Genomic DNA, 16,568 nt, shown 5'->3' with positions numbered 1-16,568 from the left:
CTATATATATACCAGTCTGGAGTAGTCACGAGACAAACTATATATATACCAGTCTGGAGTAGTCAAGACAAACTATATATATACCAGTCTGGAGTAGTCACAAGACAAACTATATATAAACCAGTCTGGAGTAGTCACAAGACAAGCTATATATATACCAGTCTGGAGTAGTCACGAGACAAACTATATATATACCAGTCTGGAGTAGTCACGAGACAAACTATATATATACACACCAGTCTGGAGTAGTCACAAGACAAACTATATATATACCAGTCTGGAGTGGTCACAAGACAAACTATATATATACCAGTCTGGAGTGGTCACAAGACAAACTATATATATACCAGTCTGGAGTAGTCACAAGACAAACTATATATATACCAGTCTGGAGTGGTCACAAGACAAACTATATATATACCAGTCTGGAGTAGTCACAAGACAAACTATATATATACCAGTCTGGAGTGGTCACGAGACAAACTATATATATACCAGTCTGGAGTGGTCACAAGACAAGCTATATATAAACCATTCCGGAGTGGTCACAAGACAAGCTATATATATATACCAGTCTGGAGTGGTCACAAGACAAGCTATATATATACCAGTCTGGAGTGGTCACAAGACAAGCTATATATATATCAGTCTGGAGTAGTCACAAGACAAGCTATATATATATCAGTCTGGAGTAGTCACAAGACAAACTATATATATACCAGTCTGGAGTGGTCACAAGACAAGCTATATATAAACCATTCCGGAGTAATCAAAGATGAAATCTATATGTATAACACCACAGGCATCATTTGGTTAGTATTTACAGAAAAAATAATTAGCCCTTTCTCCTACTATACCATAGTAAGGGTCGGCATTTTTTCTATTAATACTAATCAGATGTTGAGGTCTGTGGTTACACCATTCTGAAGCGATCACAAGGCAAATTCCATGTATTACACCATTCTGAAACGGTCATAAGGCAAATTCCATGTATTACACCATTCTGAAGCGGTCACAAGGCAAATTCCATGTATTACACCATTCTGAAGCAATCACAAGGCAAATTCCATGTATTACACTATTCTGAAGCGGTCACAAGGCAAATTCCACGTATTACGCCATTCTGAAGGAATAGTCTCAAGACAAACTCCATGTACTACACCATTCTGAAGGAATAGTCACAAGACAAACTCCATGTACCGTACCATTTTGGAGCGGTAGTCATAACAATAATATAATATATCATAACATTCTGGAGGAGTAGACACAACAAGACGGACTTATAGACGTTTAGAGGATGTGCCACAACGGTTCTGGTCTTAACCAGCTCGAGCTAAAAACAGAAAAAAGGCAATGATAGTGTCAAAATATTTTAATCACAAAAAATAATTATTTCAATCAAATGCCTCAATGGACACTGATTTAGAGTTGTGAACTTACTGAAGATGGATGTTTGGTCAAAATCTCAATAAATTAACAATATTTTCAATAATTCCATCTCAGTTATCACAAGTTTCAATTCTTAACAAATGTATTTCATGAAATCAATGAACACTAAGAAGATATTAACTTGCTAAAAGGGATATCAAAACTTCCATACAAATACCAGTTTTCATCCCAATGTTTGGGGTAAAACATACATAAACTATTAGCTGAAACAACACGTACTTATGAAAACTTCTAAAGGTAAAAAGTGTCCGAAATACTCATCGAATAAAACAGAAAATCTTTTTTGGGAATATTTTTATAAATGTCTCAGAGTACCAAGGTCCTAGGTGGGTTAAGGCGATGCATGGGTTTAACATAAATTAACTGAAATCAGGTACACAATATCCTTCAACTATGTATGGAAGCTTAAAACATAAAAATCTCTCCTAGAAACATTTTTTCCCTCACAGTATAAGATACACGTGTAGGTGAAAACATTGCACATATCTTAACTACTAGACAAAGCACCATACTTAAAAATGAATATCAAAACATGTAAATACATTAATTAAAAATGTGAATCGTACGTGGGAGACAGAAAACACGGGCATGAAAAACCATTATGATGATAGTACCTATCGATTGTACAACGTATCTGTCACATCAATACAGGCAGTACCAAGAGACCGAGTACATTTCACAAGTCCCAAGGCGGAGCCTTTCTAAAGGCACAGAGTACATTTCACAAGTCTCAAGGCGCAGCCTTCCTAAAGGCTTTCTTATGTATTTAAGCCAAATTCCCAAAATTTTCAGTTGACATCTAAAAATGTTCTTCCCAATTTCAATACCAAATTTAAGTATTTTTTTTCAAAAGGACCCCATCCCAAACCAGTAAAAAAACCTGCATTGAAAACGGTACATTTTACAAGTCTAAGAGAAGGCCTTTTCTTAGGGCTTTTTGGGACCAAAGCAACAAATATTTCATATCTAAACCAAATTTTCAAGGATTTGCAGTTGACTACAGAAAGTTTTCCCCAAAAAGGGGAAAAAAGGACTTCATTACAAATAAGTGAAAATACTTGCATGGGAATACATGATCTACATTTTACAAGCTCTCATGATCAGACACAGAACATATAGTACGTATACAAGTACTGTGGGGACACCATACATGCAGGTACATGTAATTATTTTCCCCTTTCATGTCAAGATTAATATTTAATCCTGTAAATATCCATGAAACACACACATGTACGCTGACATTATAACATTTTCACAACTTAATAATCACCTGAAACAATTTTGTCCCAATAAAATTATCAGATGAACCAATAATGTTCCCAATACATCTAACCAAGTTTTCATCACCCTAAATGGCATTATTTTTTACAATTAAAGGTTGACAATCCCATAATATTTGAGTATACACTACCCAGATTGACTTTCATAACGATTGTCAAGTTTGCTTCATTTCATAACTGGAAAATTAAAAAATTAAATTAAACCTTCTATAAATTCTTTCACACATGGACGTTTCATAATATTTAATCATATTCAGCAGGGAATGTAGGGCCGATTTAAAAAGTTGGAATCAATTTATATATATTTCCCCGACTTAATATCGCCCTATTCCAAGGCCAACTGATGAAATAAAGAGTTTAAATTTAATCCCAGATTTAAAATGTTGTTCAGAAATTTGACATAGAAAATTGATATTCTCGTTTCACATGTACTCTCTTTATAGGGAATAAAAAAATACACATACACAGGTTTTTGCTAACGATTACAGACCAGAAAAAAAAAGGATAAGGAAGTGGGGATTTTTTAATATTTTTTTTAATTAAAATTTCCCCACTTAAAAAAAGTTTTTACCAAGGTTACCTAGACCCCATTTAATAACCCTTCCTTGAGAATGAGGGGAAAAAAACCCAACCCCAAACCCCCAGGATAAGCACAAAAGTATAGTCGATAGGGTTAGTGGAAAACAGTTATTTTTTAGGCCTTATTATCATTTTTAATAAATCGTATCTATATTGTGATAAAATATATGGTAAAAATCAACAAGCCCATTGTTATTTAGTCTCAACATCTATATTCTATAACAATAATGCAACAATAACAGCACTAGCTAGAAGAGTGAACTTTTAACTAAGTTTTACCTCGCGCATTCTTTTACTTATAACACTGGACTATGGGAAGATTTATCAGTAAAATTAAATGGACATATCTATTCAAACATTGTTTCAGTTTAATTTTGCTAGAAAATTAATGTTAACACTATATCCGACATAATCCAATATATTTTTTATCTTTTCTGATTCACACATGATCTTTAACTGCAATTTAAGTTACTTTTCACATTCAAACATCAACAAGAGATCCCAGAGGGATCTTGGCGCCCACCATTGAATGTTCTTCATAGGTTCCATGTCAGATTGATCTTTTCTCTACTTTTCTCTTCTTCTAAGTCTTACTAATCTGTGTAAACTCAGAAGAAACCTCTAGTACTTTTCAAACAAGGGAAACCTATATATAAAATTTAAGATTTAGGCACCAAGGGGAACCTATATATATGGAATTTGAGAAAGATTCCTTCAGTGCTTTCTGAGGAATAGTGATAACAAACTTCAATTGTCAAAATCCAAGATGACTGCTTGTCGGCCATGTTGTTTTCCGATTGGTCTCAAAATGCAATATGCATAACTAGGCACCTGGGGGAACCTACATATGAAATTTCAGGAAGATCCCTTCATTAGTTTCTTAGTAATAGTGATAACCAGTTTCAATTTTCGAAATCCAAGATGGCTGCCTGTCGGCCATGTTGTTTTCTGATTGGTCTCAAAATGCAATATGCATAACTAGGCACCAAGGGGAACCTACATATGAAATTGGAGAAAGATCCAATCAGAAATTTCTCAGAAATAGCGATAACAAACTTCTATGGTCAAAATCCAAGATGGCTGCCTGTCGTCCATTTTGTTTTCCGATCAGTCCCAAAATGCGATATGCATTACTAGGCACCAAGGGGAACCTACATATGAAATTTGAGAAAGATCCCTTCAGTACTTTCTCAGAAATGGCAATAACAAACTTTAATGGTCAAAATCCAAGATGGCTGCCTGTCGGCCATGTTGTTTTCCGATTGGTCTCAAAATGCTATATGCATAACTAAGCACCAAGGGGAACCTACATAACAAATATGAAAAAGATCCCTTTAGTACTTTCACAGAAATAGCGATAACAAACTTCAATTGTCAAAATCCAAGATGGCTGCCTGTCGGCCATGTTGTTTTCAGATCGGTCTCAAAATGCAATATGCATAACTAGGCACCAAGGGGAACCTACATATGAAATTTGAGAAAGATCCCTTCAGTTCTTTCTTAGAAATAGCGATAACAAACTTCAATGGTCAAAATCCAAGATGGCTGCCCGTCGCCATGTTGTTTTCCGATCGGTCTCAAAATGCAATATGCATAACTAGGCACCAAGGGAAACCTACATATAAAATTTGAGAAAGATCCCTTCAGTACTTTCTCAGAAATAGCGATAACAAACTTCAATGGTCAAAATCCAAGATGGCTGCCCGTCGTCCATGTTGTTTTCCGATCGGTCCCAAAATGCAATATGCATAACTAGGCACCAAGGGAAACCCACATATCAAATTTCAGAAAGATCCCTTCAGTACTTTCTTAGAAATAGCGATAACAAACTTCAATTGTCAAAATCCAAGATGGCTGCCTGTCGGCCATGTTGTTTTCCGATCTGTCCCAAAATGCAATATGCATAACTAGGCACCAAGGGAAACCAACATATGAAATTTCAGAAAGATCCCTTCAGCTCTTTCTCAGAAATAGCGATAACAAACTTCAATGGTCAAAATCCAAGATGGCTGCCTGTCGGCCATGTTGTTTTCCGATCGGTCCCAAAATGCAATATGCATAACTAGGCACCAAGGGGAACCTACATATGAAATTTGAGAAAGATCCCTTCAGTACTTTCTGAGGATTAGCGATAACAAGAATTGTTTACGGACGGACGGACGGACGGACGGAGGGAGGGAGGGAGGGACGGACGGACCACGGACGCAGGGCGATTTGAATAGCCCACCATCTGATGATGGTGGGCTAATAAAAATCTACAGGACGATAGCTATATAAAGAATACTCATAAATGCAACTATGCAGAACAGTAAATGTCTAATAAAATTCATTTGAAAACAATATCACATCTGCACCAAAATCTACTTTGAACATTAATACATCAAATGGAATGATTCTTAATTATTGCCGACAATTCTTTTGAAGAAAGTGTCCGATTTCTACTTCTATCTTCACTGTGGAATCCTGATAATGTTTCCCCTTTTCAGTGTTGACGTATGTATGTCTCCTGTAGTGCGACGTATGTATGTCTCCTGTAGTGCGACGTATGTATGCCTCCTGTAGTGCGACATATGTATGCCTCCTGTAGTGCGACGTATGTATGCCTCCTGTAGTGCGACGTATGTATGCCTCCTGTAGTGCGACGTATGTATGCCTCCTGTAGTGCGACGTATGTATGCCTCCTGTAGTGCGACGTATGTATGCCTCCTGTAGTGCGACGTATGTATGCCTCCTGTAGTGCGACGTATGTATGCCTCCTGTAGTGCGACGTATGTATGCCTCCTGAAGTGTCCATTTAAATTTATTATTGTGGTTTCTGTGAGAGTTGATCACAACATTTAACCACTGATATCCATCTCTTTTAATTATAATCATGTTGCATCGTCTGTAGCTCTACTAAACCAATACAAATGTGTGTACAGTTGCTCCGTTGACGATGGCCTCTGCTTCATCTACTTTTCCTGTAATGACCACTGTCCTCGACATTTGAATATACCTACTAGGGTCATCATCCTTGACCTTCAGCATTTTGCTTCTACCGGTCACAATCTAATTGAACTACTCATTGTCCTTGACATTGACCCTTTAGATATACTTGCTACACTCATTGTCCTTGACATTGACCCTTTAGATATACCTGCTACACTCATTGTCCTTGACCCTTTGGATATACCCGCCACATTCATCGTTGCCTGACATTGACCCTTTAGATATACCTGCTACACTCATTGTCCTTGACCCTTTGGATATACCCGCCACATTCATCGTCCTTTCATTTATAAATTAATACCAAATAATTTATGTCATGGTTTATACATTAAAGTCATATATATCTGACTCGATAAGGTTTAGTCATCCAATTCTACTAAAGAATTGAGGTCATTGTACATCAATATCATCGTCCGTGACTTCAAACGAAGGTTCAACACCATCCTCTCCTCCATCATCACACTCGATCATCACCATGGTACCACCCTCCATCATCTCTCCCTCCTCATCCTCAACACTTCCACTGTTATCTGAGAAGTAGAGGAAAAATCACAAATGAGAAACAAAAATTATAGTAAATCTTTGTACAACTACTTGTGGATCTGAATTGTATAAAGTTTGAATGTATCAGGTTTGGGACAGTCTGTGATACTGCAAAAGTGGAAATATTTGCGGTGTGGAAATTTTCGCTTATTTCGCTATCAGTAAATCTCCGCGAAAATTTCCACACGCGAATATATTAACACATAAAAATACTAAATATAAAAGATACAATTTAGCGCAAAAATATCTTGACGGCGCGAAAGTATCCACTTTTACAGTAACTCGGACATCAGAGTATCAGTCTACAATACAACACGTTACACTAGATAATAGTTTGAAGTGTGTAGAATGTCCAATTGACATCATTGACAAAAAAGAGTAATTATGCATTGATGACTGACTTCCAAGCTAAAAAGGTCTGTTGTAAATTCTGAAACCATACCAAAATTGATACTTTTATTCTATTACCACCATCCCAGAAAATAAGTATCTTTTGAATTGAAAGTGAATATAGCATGAATTATTACATCACAAAAATTTCTATCATACTTCACCTCTATAGTTGTTGAATAACTTCTTAAAAGTTATCAGTTTTAGAGTGCTATCATGATTTCATTTATTTGTTGATGATAAATTGATATATTTCTATAGAATGGCTGCTATTAAAAAAAATTTTTTTTGACAAGCAGTGTTAATGCTGACGGTGCTGTACCATGAAACAAATATCTCAATTTACTTGAAATTAACATAATTTCATAGCACACAGTCATACCTGTGAGTTTTGACCTGTATAAATATGGTTGCTACTTGAAGCAATATCAAGAGGTGCCAGTTATTGCTGACCGTACCCATACTGAAAGTTATAAACGACAAATACGCCCAATTCTATAAATATATATAACATTATTCCAAGAGATGGAAAACAGAGCCTTATTAAAACGTAGATTTATCTAACCTTTGTGGACTGAAAAAATTAAATATATCGTCCGAAGAATTAGTTTGAAATCTGGAAAATACTTACCTAGATTTGGACCAGTTTTCTTGTTAAAGTGAGTCTTCCTATGTTTCGATAGATGGTCACTTCTCATGAATTTCTTCTTGCATTCTTTACACTCAAACCTCTTCTCTCCTGGTTACACAAAGATTACATGATGATGATTTTTCCAAGCTGTTATTGATGTTTGCCAATAATGATATTTAATTGACAGAAGTTGCAAATTGTAGAAACAATTCTGTGATATAGCCATACATATAGTTGTAACTATCCCAAATCTTTCTTAAGTTAGCGCTGGATTATGTACAAAAAAGTTGGGACATTGACAAAGTACTGGAGGCTAATTAATGTTGTCAATTTCACGTAGCAATGTAAATGTATAGACACAGACATATCAGATCAAACAGTTTACTGAGATGGTTTCCAGATCAAGATAGAAATATCTTAATGTGTAGTATACAACCAAATTCAGTGAAGCACAAAATAAAGGTCACAGTGACCTACATTTATTATTGGACAGCTCTCAAACTTTCAAAGATGTTGTCACCATGTGTAAGCAAGGTTTGGACTGCTGGAATAGTATGTTGGAGAGAAATGAAGTGAGAATGGTTTTAAGACACAGGACTCCCATTTAGATTAAAAAAAACAGCGGACCATAGACTACCAATGGAATAATTATTTAAATACCTGTATGTGTGCGTTTATGTCGCTGCAGTTCATCAGACCGTGTGAAACGCTTCCCACAAAACATCCAGTTACAAACAAACGGACGTTCTCCAGTGTGCCAGCTGTAACATTCAGATTTCATATTGAAATATCTACTGATGACTTATATTTAATTTAATTTGCATATTCTAATTATTTGTCATTTTTAAATCATTGAGGAGTCAATATAAATAAAAATATTTAAGCAGGCAAAATAAAAACAAAGGTTATCTATGTATCATAATTCCAGTCTTTGCTACTCAACTGAAACATTATCATAATAGGCAAGTCTTGCATTAAACTCATCATCAGTAGACAGTAACCTAAAGCAGAATTTTTATTTCATACCAAGACGAGTTTTTTTAAGCAAAGTGTACATGGGAACATTAAGTTTTGAACAACAAGATGAGTTTTTTTAAGCAAAGTGTACATGTGAACATTAAGTTTTGAACAACAAGATGAGTTTTTTTAAGCAAAGTGTACATGTATGTGAACATTAAGTTTTGAACAGTCTTGTTAACAAAAGATTAAACTACACTGTTTTAATTGTATGGCTAAGTGAAAACCGATGTCACACCTAGATCATCAGGATACTAAATCTACCTACTGAAGACCACACACTTTAACTCGACAACAAATTTACTCAGAAATCTGCGCTCTATATTTTACAATGTGACGTAACCTTATTTATTTACCGTAAATGTGCTCGTAAATGTGATGTTTTCCCGTACACTTTCTTACATCCAGGAATATGACATATGTGTTGTTTTTTCTTGTTTTCTCCAGTTCTGAAACAAACAAAAATATGTCAATAATGAATTCATCAGATTTTCCCCCGACTTAAGTACACAGAAGTTTAAATTTTTACCTTTAGAAACATGTTGCACATCTTCACACCAAAGTGAACCTACATGTAAAATATCAGAAATGTTGACTTGAATTCCAGAAAACTCTTGGAGAAACAAAAGATCTGCTAACTCGATTGCTGTAGGGCACTTCATCTTGCCATGTTTTGTAGAACTGATAATTATTATGCTGTTACAGCATGTCTCAATAGCTTCAACTTTTATTGACGAGACAATTTTAGAGTCAATCGGAACTATTCTGGCAGATAACATTAAACCTTTACATATTTTGACCTGTGCTACTTTTTTTTAAACATTGGATTCATATTTTTATTGTCCTTGCACTGTAGTAAGGTGACAATGGGACTTTGTCAATCATGAAACGCAATTAATTTTCCAATAATGAAATAATCTTTCCAATATAAAGGTCATAAAAGGTAGACTAAAATGTTATGCAAGTTACCTCCCCTCGTTGTCGGTACAGTTGGGACAGGTACATGCCACCCGACGTAGTCTACGGTTGGAGGTGACGCTTGGTTCACTGCCAAGCACCGACACGCCTTGCTGTGACACCTGGGATGGACTCAATGTCACTGCTGATCCCTGCGATGTCTGTACAACTTGCCATTTTGTAGGGTCGTTTGGATCCTGTTGAATCTGCTGGCCTGCAGCTGGTGAAATATAATCATTATGAATTTTTGAACTTTCCTGAAAAAAGGTTCTAAAAGAATGACTGAAACTTGTTAAATCTTCTTATATTTCGTAAACATGAAAGTCTGCAAATCCAAGTTCCACTATTAAATTACGAATTTATATATATAACAAAATCTTGATAAGATTAGACAATGATTATTAAATTATTTTTTTTTAATATGAACTTTCAAAGCAAAATATTATTTTAAGATTTAATTATATAACATAATGAACGAATGAGTTTTAGGATTTACCAATTATCTGTGGAGTTCCAGGTACAGTCTGTCCTGTCTGCCCAGTTGATAGCTGCGTCGCGACATTCTGTATGGTCGCTGTAAACTGCTGTGGACTAGGCTGTTGTTGTGTGTTACCAACTGCATTTGCTACAGTGAGTGCCCCTGAAGGGGTCAGTGTCACAGCTCCCATGTTTTGTACATTCCCAGTGGCGATCAATTGCCCTTGTGGTGTGATTTGAAATCCCTGCAACCCCTGAACATTTTGCACAGCTTGTAATCCCTGCAGATTTTGCAAAGACTGTAAATTTGGTACCTGTATTGTCTGCATGCTTGGAGCACGGATATTGGCCACATTTAATGCGGACAACCATGGATTTTGAGCAATTACTTGATTCTGTCCTGCAAATTGTAAGGTTTGTAAAGTTTTGTGACGGTAACGCTTGCACTGTGATTTGTTGTGGGACAGTTTGCACTAAAGATGGTTGTTGTTGCTGCGAGGATGCCACCGTCGTCGTTGCAGAGGTTGTAGTGGTAGAACTTGTAGCACTCTGTTGTGGCATAGATGCCACAATGACATTCTGTCCATTTGTCCCTACGGCTTGAGACATTGGTATAACCTGACCTGTTGCTGTATTTATAAAGTTCGTACCTATTGGTACCAGCGTAGGCATTTGAGATAAAATGTTCGGAGTGGTGGGGTTAGCAATAGGTGTACCGAACGAACCAGCCGTCATAATCGCTCCCCCGTTATTTTGTTGCGACGACTGTAACACTGGGGTAGATGTCACTTGCGATGTAGCTGACTGGGGTTGGGACTGTGGGGTCGAGGGCTTGCCACTTTCAGCTTGGGATTTAGCTGTGGCTGTTGCTGCAGCAGCTATTTCTATAAGCTGGGGTTGTGCTACCTGTGTTACCTGTTGTTGGTTGACTTGGTTCACTGACGATGTTATCTGGCCAGAAGCACTCTGTCCAGTAGTAGTATTCACTGACAGTGTCTGTAACTGAGGTGTCCCTTGTTGGCCTTGGGGAAAGGCAACTGGGAACCCCTGCATGGTTGGTACCTGAATTGTTTGGTATGTAGACTGACCATTCGTAGTGGACACAGGGATTTGTATAAGGTTAGACATTTGTTGCACTTGTTGTGGCATTTGAACTGCCTGTACAACACCATGTGGGCGGGTCTGTAGTCCTTGTACGCCTGCTAAACTGACGACATTTCCACCAATGTTAACCATATTTCCCGCCAAATTATATCCCATATTTGGAATCATACTCCCCGTGGGTAGCCCCTGTCTTATTATCTGTCCCGTGGGTGTGGTGTAAACTTGTTGTTGGTTCCCCGCCAGGATGGTTTGGCCACCGCCCACACCGGACGATGGAATAAATATAGCTTCTTGACCATCCACGTTGACTGTCTGAAATTGTGGGATTACCGAAGTAATCAACTGCGGTTGTGCCCCTCCTGCCTGAATCGGAATCCCAATTGTCTGTTGTTTACCACTGGCGTCAACGATCGTTCCGTTCGACAGTTGTATCCATGTCGGGGCCACAGAGCCTTCTCCACTCCCCTGGCCGATTACCCTGACTTGTGTCCCTCCTGCGGGGTTGTTCCCTTCTTCCGTGGGCGTGGGAGGGGGTGCCCCAATCTTACTACACGTAGCGGCTAGTAGAGCTAAGGGGGACGGTTGTACCTCCTGCAACAAGGCGGGGTTAGTTTAGGGGTGTGAATAACAATGGCGTTCGAAATGATGAACCCGACAAACACCACACGAAAATCGAAGATAAACAGAATTTGTCACGTACCTGGGATGTACTGGATGGCACAACATACTCCTGGTTGTTCCGTCTCGGAGTAACCGATGTCATATATTCTACCGCTTTTGGTTAAAACAGAGAAATTATAAATATTCGAGGCGGATTTAGGCTGAAATGGGCAGTGAACAAAGACTGTGTATGAGTGCGTGCCCCGGCCGTGGCTTCCGTCCAAATTCGACGTCTGGGTGTATTCCTACGCCACATACAACTAACATTTCTCGGCCATACTTTTACATTCATCTTCCATCCTGTTTAAAACCATTCATTTAAGCAAGTTGTGTATAACATATCCATATGTTTTTTATTTTGTTTTAGAGAAATGTTAATTCATTTTAAAAAAATCACAAGCAATCTTTCACGACCTCTTTTTATAGGCGTTAGATTAATTTCTTTGTGGGTGTGGTGACGCGGCTCGTGGCGTGTTTAATGTCGTTTTGATTGACAGGTTGGCAATCAAGGGAAGGCCAACATCAAAGGAACTTCTTTTCCTGGGTATGTTAATTAGGTGACCTCGTGTGTGTGTCAACAACTGATAGCAAACAGCTAGACTATATTATCGCACGGATAACGCCATAATTATGTACCGAGATGATATGATCGCTGTCTTAGTAAATTTAGAACTGCAATGGTTCAGTGTGTGGAACGGATCACAAAAATAGACGGAATCAACTGAATGGTTTACGAGAATATGAGAAAAATTATCGATTCCGGCCTACATGGGGTGTGGCCAAGTTAGTTTCCTGTCACTGAGGCCACCCCAGCAGAAATTTCATTTCTCTTATTTACATTTTACGAAATTACATCGGTCAAAATATCTTTTTGTGGCACTTGTTTTACATAATAGCATAGCCTGTTTTCTATATGCGTGTTCGACGATATAAAATAGTTTATAATCATATAATAACATTTATTGAAATGGGAGCCCCTTCGTTGGCCCCAACTAGGCGTCGACGGTAAGAAGATCACTCGTGTGTACATAATCGGACTTCGAGGGGGTGTAACCCGTAGCAATTTACTTTCATAAACTGCTTGACTCCAGACATGAGGATCGATGAGAAATCCGCCCCTTCCCAGTAGTTCTACGTAGAAAGCTGCCTATATGTAGGCCGATCTCGTGTTCCAGGTATAAATCAATAAACTGAATGGAGATCATTAAGATTTTTTGTAGGAAATTATAAATAAAGATGTATTATATATAGGTCTCTGGTTATATGAATTATGACGTTTACCTCAAATTTGGAAGAAAAAAAGTAAATTAGAATAGGGACATACAACTGAAGATCTCTGAATTCCTTATTCATTTAAATGCAATAAAACATTATTTAATTATGATTTGATTAATTACGTGATGTTAAGTTAAATCAGTATAATGCAGCATTTACTATTTATCAAACAGCAGTTTCATCAAGGCGTACGATTCTGAAGAACCACAATGGTAAGCTCTCCTATCGGTTTTAGAGAACCATTACAATATTATATTTTATAAATAATGTCTTAGAAAGTACTCTACACGGAATATGATTAATATACTTCAGGAACGTTTATATATTGAAATAGTGGCATTTATTTAATCATACTATAGTCTTCAATATCTTTCCTCATACCAACACTTGGATACCATGTAGGCAGCTTCTAAGCGTATACGATTCATATACATAGGCCTATATGACTTTCCCGTCATACCTTTTGTCGAGGAAAAAGGAGAAGAAACAACATCGTTCTGCCGATGACAAAATGGTCGTGTAAATTATTTTGAAATAATCCGAACTCATGTAAGACGATTGGTAGCGGTGTTCTTTATCGAACTGTCAGCTAGTGTAGCCTTTTGATGAACGGAACAATGGTCAGTGTTAGAATTGTTTCATATTATGTATATAAAAAACCGAGAAATTAAATTCTCATTGTTGTATCAACATTCATTTCTGTAAATCAGGGACACACATGTCATACGTCCTAGTGTAAATCAGGGATATACATGTACGTGTCCCTGTGTAAATCAGGGACATACATGTACGTACGTCCCAGTGTAAATCAGGGACATACATTTATGTACGTGCCCCAGTGTAAATCAGGGACATACATGTATGTACGTGTCCCAGTGTAAATCAGGGACATACATGTATGTACGTCCCTGTGTAAATCAGGGACAATCAGGGACATACATGTACGTACGTCCCAGTGTAAATCAGGGACATACATGTATGTACGTCCCTGTGTAAATCAGGGACATACATGTATGTACGTGTCCCAGTGTAAATCAGGAACAATCAGGGACATACATCCAAGTGTAAATTAGGGAATACATGTACGTACGTGTCCCAGTGTAAATCAGGGAATACATGTACGTACGTCCCAGTGTAAATCAGGGACATACATGTACGTACGTCCCAGTGTAAATCAGGGACAATCAGGGACATACATTTATGTACGTGTCCCAGTGTAAATCAGGGACAATCAGGGACATACATGTACGTACGTCCCAGTGTAAATCAGGGACATATAAGTACGTACGTGTCCCAGTGTAAATCAGGAACAATCAGGGACATACATCCAAGTGTAAATTACGGAACACATGTACGTACGTGTCCCAGTGTAAATCAGGGACAATCAGGGACATACATGTACGTCGTCCCAGTGTAAATCAGGGACACACATGTATGTACGTCCCAGTGTAAATCAGGGACATACATGTATGTACGTGTCCCAGTGTAAATCAGGGACATACATGTATGTACGTGTCCCAGTGTAAATCAGGGAAATACATGTATGTACGTGTCCCAGTGTAAATCAGGGAAATACATGTATGTACGTGTCCCAGTGTAAATCAGGGACATACATGTATGTACGTCCCAGTGTAAATCAGGGACATACATGTATGTACGTGTCCCTGTGTAAATCAGGGAAATACATGTATGTACGTGTCCCAGTGTAAATCAGGGACAATCAGGGACATACATGTATGTACGTGTCCCAGTGTAAATCAGGGACATACATGTATGTACGTGTCCCAGTGTAAATCAGGGACAATCAGGGACATACATGTATGTACGTGTCCCAGTGTAAATCAGGGACAATCAGGGACATACATGTATGTACGTGTCCCTGTGTAAATCAGGGACATACATGTATGTACGTGTCCCTGTGTAAATCAGGGACATACATGTATTTACGTCCCTGTGTAAATCAGGGACATACATGTATGTACGTGTCCCTGTGTAAATCAGGGACACACATGTATGTACGTCCCTGTGTAAATCAGGGACATACATGTATGTACGTGTCCCTGTGTAAATCAGGGACATACATTTATGTACGTCCCTGTGTAAATCAAACGTTGGATTACATTTTTGAAGCAAATCTTAATAAGTTGGATAATTATTTTGTTACACAAATTCCATTATTTGCGACACTCGCAGATGGTGTGGTTTTGAAGGCCTCAGACCCGGTGATGTACAGTATACTAGGATTTTCAATAGGGTCCAAAGACAATGGACCATAGTTCAGTTTTGATCTGATAATGGTTTAGATTCTTATCATAACCTCCCTATCGGCTTCACAGTCGGCCAGTTAGCCCGAGTTTCCTCTGGCCCTGACATGGTGTCAGTGCCAGAGGAAACTCCGGCTACCGGTCAGTGTGGGAAACTACTTCAGGATATTTAGCATGAGAGGAAATTATAGTTTTCTGTCAAAGATTATGCCAAGAAAGTAAGTTCGTTCCGCTACAGGAATGGGTATAACACAGAGGGAGAAATATGGAGCATCTGACAAAAATGTTCAGTTTTATATTTAGAAAACTGAATCGTTTTCGTCCGCCCAAATTTGGAGATTATTCTGCTTTGCTGTTATTGTCTTTCAATGAAATTCATGAGAGTTTTTTTCGTAATTTCTAACATGTAAGAAAACCATTAACGTATAAGGATCCTGTACTGAAGTGCCAAGTTTTGACAATGTTCATATTCAGCCCAAAAAGTAAAACGGAGAGAAATCGCTTCCCTTTGGTACACCATTTCCTGCTCACGGACATCAGAAGGCGTTGTTCCGTCCGCACGTGGAGCGCTTCGTCTTAATAGGAAGTTTGAAATAGAACTTGGCAAATTACCTCTTATACCTGTAACATGCCGATCTTTCATTTTACCATATTTCCACGCTGTGAGGTAACTTGTAAGGCTTTTCCAAATTGAAGTTCATATTCTGTCTTCACTATACGCTCCGGCAACGACCATGCATCTGTCAGAAATCGTCCGTCCGTCGCCCAGAGCTGCGTCATTCAAAACTAGCACACAAAAAGTAAGTCTGACCAAATAATTGTTCTTTGAAGTAGTGATATGATGTTATTCTATCATAAACAGAGAAGGACTTGTATCAACTGTATGGACATACATGTATCATCTGTATGGACATACTTGTATCATATGTATGGACATACTTGTATCATCTGTAT

The 16,568-nt window shown here is 37.9% G+C and overlaps 1 protein-coding gene across 1 annotated transcript; it reads right to left on the bottom strand.

Annotated features, from left to right (window-relative positions):
• Nucleotides 1–6,506: 6,506 nt before the first annotated feature.
• LOC117317867 (transcription factor Sp4-like) lies at nucleotides 6,507–12,283 on the bottom strand. The gene is given in 8 exon segments (XM_033872827.1): nucleotides 6,507–6,826; nucleotides 7,861–7,968; nucleotides 8,521–8,621; nucleotides 9,234–9,326; nucleotides 9,847–10,054; nucleotides 10,331–10,716; nucleotides 10,718–12,006; nucleotides 12,116–12,283. Coding segments are annotated over 8 exon segments (2,388 nt in total). The 5' UTR covers nucleotides 12,179–12,283; the 3' UTR covers nucleotides 6,507–6,686.
• Nucleotides 12,284–16,568: the final 4,285 nt, after the last annotated feature.

Source organism: Pecten maximus, chromosome 19 (assembly GCF_902652985.1).
Source record: "Pecten maximus chromosome 19, xPecMax1.1, whole genome shotgun sequence".
Lineage (NCBI taxonomy): Eukaryota > Metazoa > Mollusca > Bivalvia > Pectinida > Pectinidae > Pecten > Pecten maximus.
Note: the sequence above shows the minus strand (reverse complement) of the source record. Positions and strands in the feature narration are given on the sequence as shown.